The sequence below is a fragment of the Penaeus monodon genome, unplaced genomic scaffold (genome assembly GCF_015228065.2).
Source record: "Penaeus monodon isolate SGIC_2016 unplaced genomic scaffold, NSTDA_Pmon_1 PmonScaffold_88, whole genome shotgun sequence".
In the NCBI taxonomy this organism is placed as follows: domain Eukaryota; kingdom Metazoa; phylum Arthropoda; class Malacostraca; order Decapoda; family Penaeidae; genus Penaeus; species Penaeus monodon.
The window spans coordinates 81,261-93,943 of NW_023664103.1; the positions used below are offsets into that span (position 1 = coordinate 81,261).

The window sequence follows — 12,683 nt, forward strand, 5'->3', positions numbered from 1 at the left end:
AAAAAAACTAAAAAAACAATGATAAAATGTTTTTTGTTAAAACCCCCAAAACAAAAAAAAAAAAAATGAAAAATTTTTTGTAATGAAAAAAAAAAACCAAAAAAATTTTTTATAATGATTTTAAAAATTTAATTAAAATTTTAAATAGATACTGAAAGAGATAATTCATACTACATAAGAAGTAGATTGATAAAAATGAACTTAACATAAATATGAAAAATGCATATATATCTCTATATAAAAATATATGGAAATTGATAACATACTGTATATACTATTAGTCACGGGGCAAAGTCATTTACTAAGTAGGCTCAAATCCCGGGGGCCCAATTTTCACGAACCCCAACAGATCTGAGATGATCCGTCCATCCGCTGATCGGACTGCAGTCCCCGGGAAAGGGGCTTAGGTTCAGTTTTTTTAGGGCTTGGGGGGCAGGGCAAAGGTTTTCCCAAAAGGCCTTCAACCTCCTCAAAAGATTCCTGAGAATTGTTCCTTGCCCCCTTTCACAGTGTCCGAGCCCTACGCACCATGGAACGACGAAAGACTTGTTTCTTTCGACTTAAATTCAAGTTAAATATTTTTTCCCTCTTTTAAAAAATTTCCTTATATCAAAAATTTACAAAATTTTTTATTTTGTGTAAAAATTTCCCTCATAATTTTTGCTATTTTGTTTTGCAAATTGTAGTATTAATAATTATTTGTAATTTTTTAATGATTTCCTGTTATACAGTGATAAATATGATAACAGTGGTCGCGACCTTGCGACACGCTTCAGGGGCCTCTAATGTCCCCGGGGAATGGATTCTGCCTTGCCCTCGGGCGTACCCAGGGACCCCTGCGTTTTTTAAGTGTTTTGCTTTTTGAAGAACCCCACAAGGGGTTGTTAAGCTCTTTTAACGATCAGAACGCCATAGAACCCGGGGCAACTCCCCTCCCTCTCTGCCCCAATTGAAATCCCTTGAGGGCTCCGGGAGGGACGGGGAGTTCGAGGGACCTGTAGGGTAGCCACAAACCACCTATGGTCAGTGCCACAGAACTCGGCGCCCGGTAAACCTGCAGTTCTGGGGGTCCCCCCTCTTGTCTAACAAGAATGTGGTCGATCCCTTGGCCCTGTACCCGTATCACTATACCATTCCCCAACAATGCGGGTTGGAGCACTGGTAACAGAACCGAGACCCTCTTCTCTAGGGCCTAGCAAAGTTCTGGAAAAGGAGGGTGTTATCACTGCTGAATCAGTTTCCGACCATGGTAGCCGACAACATCTCAAGCCAGCTCAATCACACCAGATACCGCATTGGTCGCCCAGAAAAAATGCGAAATCTCACCAGGGGGTATTTATCTGCCATAGATAGAGTTTGGCATACAACCCTCATTCACCAAGCTTGCAAACCTCGGGAGTGTAGACAGCAAAAAAAACATGAAGCCAAAAGATGCTTCAGTTTCATTTTTCAATCCCTCGTAAAACCGGTGTTACCTAAACTACCGGGGATGAATCACTGGAGATCTATGGTTTACACCCTGGAGGGGGTGACCCGCTGGGCCTGACCAGTAGTGGGGTACTCCCCCCCAATACTGTTGTGCCGCTGCCAGTCTTCTCCCAATTGCCCAAATTCCCCTCGATAGCAGAGTCCCGATCGCTTATAATATAAATATATATATATAATTATAATATATTTTAATATATATAAATAATAATAAATATTTTATAATTTATTTTTATAAATGTGTGGTATGTAAGTTTTGGTTTTTCTATTTAATCATAAAAAATAAGAATTTCATATTTTTTCATATCAAATCTGAATTTCTTCTTGTAATCAAGATGACGGGACCATAGTAAGCGCAAAACATTTTTGAAAAAAGTCATTACATCGTTGCCTTTTTGGGGGCGGAAGGGGAGCTTTCTCGAATGCCATGAACGTAGCAGCAGTCTTTTGCTACCCTTTAGATAATTTACTAAAAAAAATTCCAGGGAAAATTAATAAGGCATAATCTATAAGTCTATTATGGACAGAAAAAACTATACTTTAAGTAAAATACGTACAATATATCACTGATTCTTAAAAACCCTTGGGAAAATTCCTCTCCAAACTATAAAGAGGAATTGTTTTCCCCTTTTAGATAACTATCATGTTTTTTTTTTTCAATTGTTGTGTGTTCCCAAAAATAATGTCTTCTCTGATTTAAACCATAGAGATCATAGATTTTAGCCCTAACCAAATGATTGCATATAGGATTCACTCCATTTTTTCATTAGTGAGTCATCGTTTTTTCTTTCTACTACTCCAAAATGGTACACCATGTTTTTGTTTATGCAAAATGATTATTTTGAACCTTGCAAAGTATGGTTTTTTCTGTGTATATCCCCCTTGTGTTGTACTCACTGATCAAAAAAAAAAAGACTGGATCGAGAAAACCAGTGCTTTGTTGTGAACCCTATTGAAAACTCCGGCGCCATGACAGGAGCCCCAAAACAATCAGGGGAGGGTTGGGGGGCGCAGGGGAAAAAATGCTGTAGATTTCCCAAAAAAAGCTCTGCTTTGCATGAATTAAGGGGGGGTTCTATCCAAAACCTTTTTTTCAGCTTTTTTCTAAAAAAAATGTTAACTAGAGATTTTTTTTTAGACTAGTCCTCAAAATCCGTTTGCACTACATCGGGTAACCGAGAAATTTGACTTTTTTCTTTTAAAAATTGGAAAATTTTATCAAGGGTGAAGGGGGCCTAAGCGTTTTTTAAACTTCTTTTGGGGGGCCAAAAAGCGAACAATCTTATTCAACTTTTGTCTCTGGGGATTTAAATTTCAAACAATTTTTGTACGAGACATTTTTGCACAAAGTCAAAAAGAAAATCTGTGCCAAACATTATTGGTATTTAAATCAACCACATGTGTTTTAAAATGATTTTGGATTTTTTTAACCTTTTACTTTCCCGCACTTTGGGTCTCAGTTCATGGCGCCCCGCTAAGACCAATTGGTTCAAAAACCCTTTACCGCGAAAAAAATGGGGAACTCGACCAGTTTTTTTTTTTTTTTTAGATGTGGTTGAAAACAGGTGACTGTATGGTTCTCCTTTCATGTACCCCAAGGGCTCATTAATTATTACTCAAATTTTACAACTTTTTTAGATTCCATTTGGAGTCCTTTTCACGCCTCAAATTTTTTTTTTCCTATGAAAAAACCCTCCATATCACAAAGCTAAAGGTTACCCCATTGCAGTCTTTATTTTCACCAGACTTTTTTTTCTGTGAAAAATCCCTTTGTTGCAAAATCACAGCTGTATGGTTTCTCCTTTGTATGTACCCTTTTGTTTTTCACAAGATTTTTTTTCTGTGAAAGGTCTTGTTGCAAATTTCACGCCCTGTATGGCCCTCTCTTAGTATGTCTTGACATGCTTTACTAAATATTTGGATCAAAGGCCTTTTTTTGCAAACCTCACACTGTATGGTTTCTCCTTTTATGTCCCCTTTTATGGCTCACTAGAGTGATTTCTTGAGAAGGCTTTGTTGCAATACCACTGTATGCTTCTCTTTTGTTTTAAAATCTCTATGGACCCATTAAATTAGTTTTCTGTGAAAAGGCCTTGTCCAATATCGCAACGTAGGCTTCTCCTTTGTGTGGACTCCCATATGGTCAAAGTTTTTTTATGGAAAAGGGCCCCTATTGAATCTCACAGTTGTTGGCTTCTCCTTTTAGCCCTCTCGTGTGGTTCACAGTTTTAAATTTCTGTGAAAACCCTTGTTGCAACTCACGGGTGTATGGCTTTTCTTTTTGTAGCATCTCACATGGATCACTAGATAGCTTTCGTGAGAAGGCCTTGTTGCAAATCCACGGGAATTTATGGTTTCTCTTTGTATTACCAAATAGCCTTCCTAGCTGCTTTTCAATAAGAAGGCCTTTATTTGCAATACTCACAGCTGTATGGCTTCTCCTTTGTATGTATTTTTATAGGGCAACAGATTTTTTTTTGAAAGGGCCTTATTGCAAAGCTCAAACTGTAGGCTTCTCCTTTGTTGGACTCTCATTAATAAGGAGATATCTCTCTGGAGAATTTTTTGCCACACATCCTCACACACAAGACGTTTCAAGTCTTTCCCATTTTTGGTCTTATCCTCTGTGTGACTTTCTTTTGCATCCCCGATTATGAACACTTGGTTCCCATAACTTCCACTTTAATGGCACTCTTAAAACGTCTCATGATTTGACCAAGTTACACAATCCTTTTTCATCATTTGCTTCAGTCTTAGGGCATAAGTTAGAAAAACAAGACATTCATGACTCCCTTTCCGCCCCCCACTTCATCTCTTTTTTTTATCTGCATAAACAAATTGCTCTTCCTTGTTTCAAAGGGAGGGATCCTCGGAAATTCTTCCCTGAAAACTCTTTTTTTGACACTGATCCTGTGCTAGGGATTTCCCATCCATGAGTGGGGGAAAAGGAAACCGTCAGCGTGGAAAAATCATGTCGCCCTTAAATGAAAAAAATTTTTTTTTAACAAAGTGTTTCAATAAAAGGAAATAGAACAGTGAAACAAATTGCTTAACAAACCAAAGACAAAAAAGCAAAAGCAATTAAGATAGCAACCCTTGGAAAGCAAATGCGAAGCATAAAAAAAAATTTCTCAAAAAATATTTCACTAATATATAATTGAATTAGATATGATAAATAATACAAACTATATTATATTTAAAATATAAAATTATATATATTATATATTTTAATATATATATAAATAATCCCTTTTTTTGGTTTTCATGCAGTGAGGGGGGGGGGGGTTTGGAGACAGAGATTGGGGCCCCTACCATATCCATCTTCCTTACTCTATTCCCCCTAGGCCCATCCTCCTACTCCCTACAAAAAAGCCATCCCTCCTTGTTCCCCGCTCCACCCACATTAACCCCCCCCATCCCCTCTATCCCTACCAATCCCCCCTGGTACACTCCTTTTTCACAACTATGCCCTTTTCCCCCCAATAACTCTGCATGGTCTTTCCTTTTCTCCCTTTCCTTTTTTTTCTTCCCCTTTATCCGCCTCTGTCCATTTCCCAAAATTGTGAAAGCTGTGCTGAAAGGATGAATACTGGTCTTGTGTCAGTCAGAAAATCCTCTGGGTGCCTTTATAAAATTTATAAGGGACACTAAATCTGGCCCTTTATCAAATTTTGCCCATCTAAATTTTTATTTCATTAAATTTCCTGGCCTCTCTCGGGTCCCCGCTCTGACCTCTGATGTTTAAAGTTTTTAAAACAATATAAATTCTGAATCTAAGGGGCAGTAGCCTATGGAAGGTATATAAAGGCTACGTCAAAAGGGTTAAAAATGGAAAGGAGTTGCTGAGTGAATGGGCTGAAATAAAGGTTTTTTATGTATGCGAATATTCCAGTGTCGGGGACATACTTTGGTTTATCCAGAGTGATAAAAGGTTAAGTGCGTGTTGGGAATTTGAAGGGGAAGGGGTAGGGGTGAGAAAAGGAATGAAAGGGGGGAAGGTGTAGTATTGGGAGGGGTTCGGGGGAAATTTGGGGGAAAGGGGATAGTTGACAAAAGGGGTATCCGGGGAGGGAATGGGGGGGAGGAGGGGGTTAAAGTAGGTGGGCTGGAACAAGGAGGGGTGGGCTGTGTTTTGGGGGGGGGGGAATATGAGAGGAGGAAAATGGATATCGGCATCACTTTGAGTGTGGAGGGAGGGGATTTGGAATTGAGGGGGATGGGGGGTTTCATGCGGTTGGGACTCAGGAGACAATTTTGAAATCTTCATCAGTTTTTTGTAAAAGGAGTTGGTTGGGGATTTTGTAAAAAGGGGGAGGAAGGGGGGGGTGAGTGTGTGGTAAGGGGAGGGGTGGAACATTTAGCCTTCTGCTGGGGTAGTGTGGGGGGGGGAGAGGGGAAGGTGATGGGGCTGGCAGTTTAAAAAGGAAGGGGGTTTGAGTGCAAAAAATTTACTGGGGAAGGGAAGGGTAAAAATGGGGAAATAAGATGTATAGGGATAGTTTAAAGTCTTTTGGGGGGAGGATGAGGGGGGGAGGCAAACGGGGATTACGGGGTAGGGAGTAAAAAAAAAACCTTTGGGGGGATCTTGGTGTGGGAAAGGAAATGTTTGGCGGGATTCCTAAAAACCCAACGATTTTTTGGGCCCGAGGGGGGGAGGTTGATATGGTGGGCAGGAGGGATTTTCCACCAAGTAAAAAATTAAAGGGAAAGGGCATGTTTTTGGAAGGACCTTTGGGAAGTTTGTGGGGTTCTTTTCAATGCTTTTGGGAGGAATGGAGTAGCACTGCACTGATATCACATCATAGTCCGTGAGACAGGTAAGTAATCTTCTCCCAAACGTCAATTTTTTTTTTTTAAGATAGGGGGTTTTTTCCTGGTTTTCAGTTTTTCCCGGGGCAAGTTTGAGGGGTTGGGTGAGGGTTTTCTGGAATTAGGTTACCCGGATCAGTTAAAAATTGATAAGCTATAGCTTGGTTTTTCAGATGTTCTGTGACGAGACTGAAGATCGGGTTGGGTACGGAAAGGACTTTTCCTATTGTTTTTGGAGGGTGGGGGGAAAAAAATTGTCAGAGTAGGGAGTTGTGTTGGGGCCGAAAAAAAGGTCCCATTTGGGGGGGCCCCAAATAAGATTAAATAAATATAAATGGCTAGTAGAAAGGGCGGGGTGTGTATAAGGGAGTTGGTTGAGGGAGGTAGCATTATGGGGTGGACAGTTAAAGGAAAGTAAAATTTAAAAAGGGAGGTGGGGTATTTTAAGAAGGTTTTGGGGTAGAGGTGGGAGAAGTTTTGCATGTTGGGAGGTAGGAATGAAACCCCCTTTTTGGGAAAATGAGTGTTTTACTTCGGGGGGTAACGTACTAGTAGGGCCTGAGGAAGGGGAGTAGTTGCAGTGTTCAAGCCGTGGCCAAAAAAAAACCTGGGGGCTCCTTTTCCGCCCCCAGCCCCCCCCTTTGGGGGAAAGGGGGGGGGGGGGAAAAAAAGAGGGGGGGTCCCCCCGTTGGGGGTCGAAAGGGGTGAGGCCCAAGGCAGGGGAATTCCCAGCGCTGGGTCCCAGTTTCGGGGCCCCCAAACCCCCCCCCCAAAGACAACAAAAGGGAAAGGTTTCCCTTATTAAATAGTCAAACAAGTGATATAAAAACAGAGGACAAGAAAAAAAAGGGAGAGAGCGCTGAGGATAATAAAAAACAAAAGTGTTTCCTCCTGGGTAATATTAATTATCTATACCTCGACGTCTGCTGTCAACTCTATCCTTTTTGATATCCACCCCGGTCATTACTCAGAATACACCCCTTCCCCCCTCCCATCCTCTACTACTACCAATCTTTTCCGTCACCCCCAAGCCCCCTTTCTACTCTTTTCCCTACTGTCCTCCTCCTAACAGTGGGGAAAGCCAATTTTTTTATGGTTTTGGGGGCATTAGAGGGGGTTATTTTTTGGTGGTTTTTGGTTTGGGGTTTTTTGGTGGTGTGTGTGTGTGTTGTTGGGGGGGGTGTGTGTGGAAAGAGAGAGGGGGGGGAGGGGGAGGGGCCTTTATAAATGGACTGAAAACATAGCAAGAAACACTCTCTCCTCGGGGTTTACCATCCGATCACCCCCATCTTCCCTCCCTTTTCCTATGTCCGGGTTTATATTTTTAGCATGGATAATAAAAGTTACCCTTGCAAATTTTAAGTCTGATGACCAAAAAACCCACAGCTAAAAAACCTGGGTTTAAAAATCTTTGTGACCAATTTTCCCTTTATTTAAGCTAATCAGATTAGCATACGCCAGTCAATCTAGGCCCAAAATAATGCCGTTTAGAAAAGAGTTGCGGTTTATGGATTTAGGTACATCCAATATATTCAAAGGTTTTCCATTTTCTCATACACGATCCCGGGGAATAAGACCCCAGGACTTTACAAAAGAAGGAGAGAAGCTGTTTAGGATCATGAAAGAAATGACATTTCCTTCTGGCTAAAATTAATAGAATAAGAGTTCCAACAAAATGCATTGTCTTTTAGATCCAAACAGCTCCTCTCCTTTTTGTTGTCAATTTTCCTTTGGGGCTTTTATCACCTGGAAACGTGAAAGTAGTAATGTAAAACCCTTTATTTAAAAAAATTTTTTTTGGAATGTACCCAAGGATCGCCCTAAAAACCCCAAAATTTCGAACGGAAACTATTTTTTGGCCTAGATTTATGGGGGGAGCTAAAACTGTATTAGCTTTAATAAACGGAAATGTGGTCACAAAGATGTTAAAAACCCGGTTTTTTAGCTGTGGGGATTGAGTCATCAGAACTTTAAATTTTCAAGGGAATCTGTTATTATCCTATGCTAAAATATAGACCCGGACTAGGAAAAAGGGAAAAGGAAGATGGGGGGGGATCCGGAATTTGGTTTAAAACGGGGGAGAGAGTTTCTCTTTCTATGTTTTAGTCACATCTTTCAAAAGGGCCCTCCCCCCCCCTCTCTCTCTCTCTCTCTCTCTTTCTCATCTCTCTTTTCACACACCCCACACACACACAAAAAAACACCCCACACGTAATATGTGTTGGCCCGAGAATGCATTGTCTCATATAATGCTCTAAGCCCCCAAAACCAAAAAAATGGCTTTGCCCACTGTTTTGGGGGGGACGTAGGGATAAAGAAATAGTAATAAGGGTTGGGTAGACAAGGGAGAAGACGGGGCATTTGATAAAGAGGAGGGGAAAGAGGAAGGGGGGGATTCTGAGTAATGACCTTGGGGGGGATGATTCAGAAAGGGTTGAGTTTGACAGCAGACGTGAAGGGATTAGTATCGAGGTCCCTATTTAAAATTTGCCAGGAGGAAAAATATTTTTCTTTTAAATTAAACCTCAGCAGCCTCTCTCCTTTTGGTTTTCTTTCCTCTGTTTTTATATCACTTGGATTGAATGGATAATGGGAAACCTTTTCCTGTTTTTGGGTTTTTTGGGGGGGGGGGGTTGGGGGCGAAGACTGGGACCCAGCGCGGGGAATTCCCCCGCCTTGGGCCCCACTTCGCCAATAATTTTTCATGGTGGTTTTTTGCATCCTGGGTTTTTCGTTCCGTCCCTTCCCCAGCCCCTTTCCCACTTTCCCAAAGGGTGAGGGCTGGGCTGAAAGGGGTGACCCCCGGTTCCCTTTGACCCCGGCTCCCGAACACTGCAACATACCCCTTTTCCCCGTGCCCAATGTACGATCCAAACCCAAGTCAAAAAAAACCCGTCTCCAGGAAATCATTCCAAATTCCCAACAGGTTAGCTTCACACCTCTACCCCCCCAACCTTCTTCAAAACCCCATCCTCCCCTTTTTACTACTTTTCATCTTAAAATGTCCCCCTCTCCAAATGCTACTCCCCAACATACTCCCTCTATCACACACCCCCCTCCTTTCTTTGCCTATTTTTATGATCTTATCTTAACTCAATTTTGCCCCTCCAAATGGGACCAATTTTTTTGGGGGATCCCTCACAACTCCCTTTCTTGACATAATTTCTCTCCGCCTCCAAAAAAAAGTAGGCAAGTCCTTTCCCTTTCCCGACCCACAATTTTAAGTCTGTCACAGTAACATTGAAAAACCCAAACTATAGCATTTTCAACTCTAAAAGAAACTTTTGGGGGAACCCCCATTCCCGCAGAAAACCCCCCTAACCCTCAATATTTCACCCGGAAAAGGGATCCATTTTCCTCAGGAAAATTTCCCTATCTATAACAAAAAAATTTATCAGATTGGGAGAAGGGCTTACTTTTCCTGCCCCACGGACTATGATTTTTATATCAGTACAGGCTAATCCCTTCCTCCCCGGAAAGGGAAATTTTAAGAAGCCCAATAAAAATTGCCCAAAGGGACCTTCCCTAAAAATGACCTTTTTTTTTAATGTTTACATTTTGGGGGAGAACCCTTCCCCGCCGACCCTATCAACCTCCCCCCCCGTCAGTGCCAAAACGGGTTTGGATTTTGGACATCCCCCAAACATTTTCCCTTCCCCAGCCCGAGCCCCGCCCGGGTTCCCTACTCCCGTAAGGTGCTTGTCTGCCCCCCATCCTCCCCCCAAGACGTTTAAACTATTTCCCCCCTACACCCTTTTCCCCCCTTCTACCTTTTCCTTCCCCAGTTAAATCATTTGCCCCTCTAAACCACTCCAGTTTTTACGGCCCGCCCCATCACCTTCCCTTCCCCCCCCACACTTTCCCGCAGCAGACAGGCTAAATGTTCCAACCCCCCCTTTCTTACCAACCCCCACTCACCTTTCCCCATACCATTGCCCCCTTTACAAAATTTCCCCCAAACCCAAATCCTTTACAAAAAAAACTGATGAAAATATTCAAAATTGTCTCCTTGGTCCCCAAAATGAAAAAATGAAACCCCCCAAACCTCCCTCAAATTCCACCAAAATCCAAATCCCCCCCAAAATCAAAGGTTTATCGAAAATCCATCTTTCCTCTTCTCCCAATTCCCCCCCCCCTACCAAAACTTCCTTTTTTCTTTCCCTTCCCAAACCCCCCCCCAGCCCATCCCTCCCTTGGGCCCCCCTCCCCCTACATTTAAACCCCCCCTCCATCCCCTCACCCTAAAACCCCCCCTCCTGGGGTACCCCCCTTTTTTTCACCAAACTATGCCCTTTCCCCGATCCTCCCGATACCCCGCCCAATATACACCTTCCCCTTTTATTTTATCTCACCCCCTATCCCCCTTCCCCTTTAAATTCTCCCAAAACGCACTGAAAACCCATCACCATGGATCAAAACCCGTATAGCTCTTTGACCCTGGAATATTGCATACATACCAACCTTTCCTCAGCCATTTTACTCAGCAACTCCTTTCCCCTCTTTAACCTTTTAAGTAGCCTTTACTATACTTCCTATAGTGCTACATGACTTAGATGTCTAGTAATTTATATGCTTTTAAACATTAACATCAGAGGTCAGAGCAGTAGCCTGAGAGAGGCCAAGAAACTAATGAAATAAAATTTAGATAGGCTAATTGATGAAAGGGCCAGACTTAGTGTCCCTTATTAAATTTATAAAGGCACCCAGAGGATGTTCATGACTGACACAAGACCAGTATCTCATCCTTTCAGCACAGCTTTCACAACTTAGGAAATGGACAGAGGCGGATAAAGAGAAGAAGAAAAAGGAAAGGGAGAGAAGGAAAGACCATGCAGAGTTAGTTGAGGGGAAGGGCATAGTTGTGACAAAAGGAGTGTATCCAGGAGGAATTGGTAGGGATAGAGGGGATGGAGGGAGGGTTAATGTAGGTGGAGCTGGAACAAGGAGGGATGGGCTGTGTTGGGAGGGAGTAGGAGGATGGGCCATAGGGGGAATATGAGTAGGAGGAAGATGGATAGTGGTAGGGGCCCCAATCTCTGTCTCCTAACCCCCCCCCCCTCACTGCATGACAACAACAAACAAGGGATTATTTATATATTATATATATATATATATATATATATATATATATATATATATATATATATATATGTATGTATCTATATTCATATCTATATTCATATATATATATGTAGTGAAATATTATTGACGTAATTATTTTTTACTGCTTCGCATTTGCTTTCCAACGTTGCTATCTTAATTGCTTTTGCTTTATTGTCGTTGGTTGTTAAAGCAATTTGTTATCACTGTTCTATTTTCCTTTTACTTGAAATTCACTTTGTTAAAAAAAAAAAAATTGCATTTACAGGGCGACGATGAGTTTCCACGCTGACTGGATGCCTTTACCCCCACTCATGGATGAGGAAATACCTAGCACAGGAGTCAGTGTCAAAGAAGAGCTCAGGGAAGATATTTCCGAGGATACCTGCCTTGAAATCAAGGAAGAGCAATTTGATTATGCAGATAAAAAGAGAGATGAAGTGAGCGACGTGAAAGGGAGTCATGAATGTCTTGTTTTTCATAATCTTCATGACCTAAGACATGAAGCAAATGATGAAAAGGATTCGTGTAACTTGGCTCAGAATCATGATGACGTGTTAAGAGTGCCATTAATAGTGGAAGATTATGGGAACCAGTGTTCATCAGATCAGGGGATGCACACAGAAAGTCACACAGAGGATATAGAACCAAAGTGGAAACGACGTTGAAAAAGTCTTGTGTGTGAGATGTGTGGCAAGAAATTCTCCAGAAAGAGATATCTCACTATTCACATGAGAGTCCACACAAAGGAGAAGCCATACAGTTGCGAGCTTTCAATAAGGCTCCAAGAAATAATCTAGTTGCCATATAAGTACATACAAAGAGAAGCCATACAGCTGTGAGTATTGCAATAGGCCTTTATTGAAAAGCAGTCTAGGAAGGCATATTAGAGTAATAAAAGAGAAACCATACTCTGTGAATTGCAACAAGGCCTTCTCACAGAAAGCTATCTAGTGATCCATGTGAGAGTGCATACAAAAGAAAAGCCATACACCTGTGAGTTTGCAACAAGGCTTTTCACAGAAATTAATCTGTGAACCACACGAGAGTGCATACAAAGGAGAAGCCACAACTTGAGATTCAATAGGCCTTTCCATAACTAACTTTGACCATATGAGAGTCCACACAAAGGAGAAGCCATACAGTTGCGATACTTGGACAAGGCCTTTCACAGAAAACATTTAGATCCATAAGATTACATACAAAAGAGAAGCATACAGTGTGATATTGCAAAAAAAAAAGGGGAAGAAAAAAAAAACCAAAAAAAACAAATAAAAGGGAACAAAAAG

General features: G+C 41.6%; 1 protein-coding gene across 1 annotated transcript in view; it reads left to right on the top strand.

Annotated features, from left to right (window-relative positions):
• Positions 1–12,683, top strand: part of LOC119571946 (zinc finger protein 37-like) — an 84,388-nt gene that overhangs the window by 67,640 nt on the left and 4,065 nt on the right. Inside the window, exons 4-5 of the mRNA XM_037919014.1 lie at positions 11,663–12,057; positions 12,337–12,427. Coding sequence (XP_037774942.1) covers positions 11,670–12,057; positions 12,337–12,427 — 479 coding nt within the window. The 5' untranslated portion in view covers positions 11,663–11,669. The remainder of the gene's footprint in view (positions 1–11,662; positions 12,058–12,336; positions 12,428–12,683) is intronic.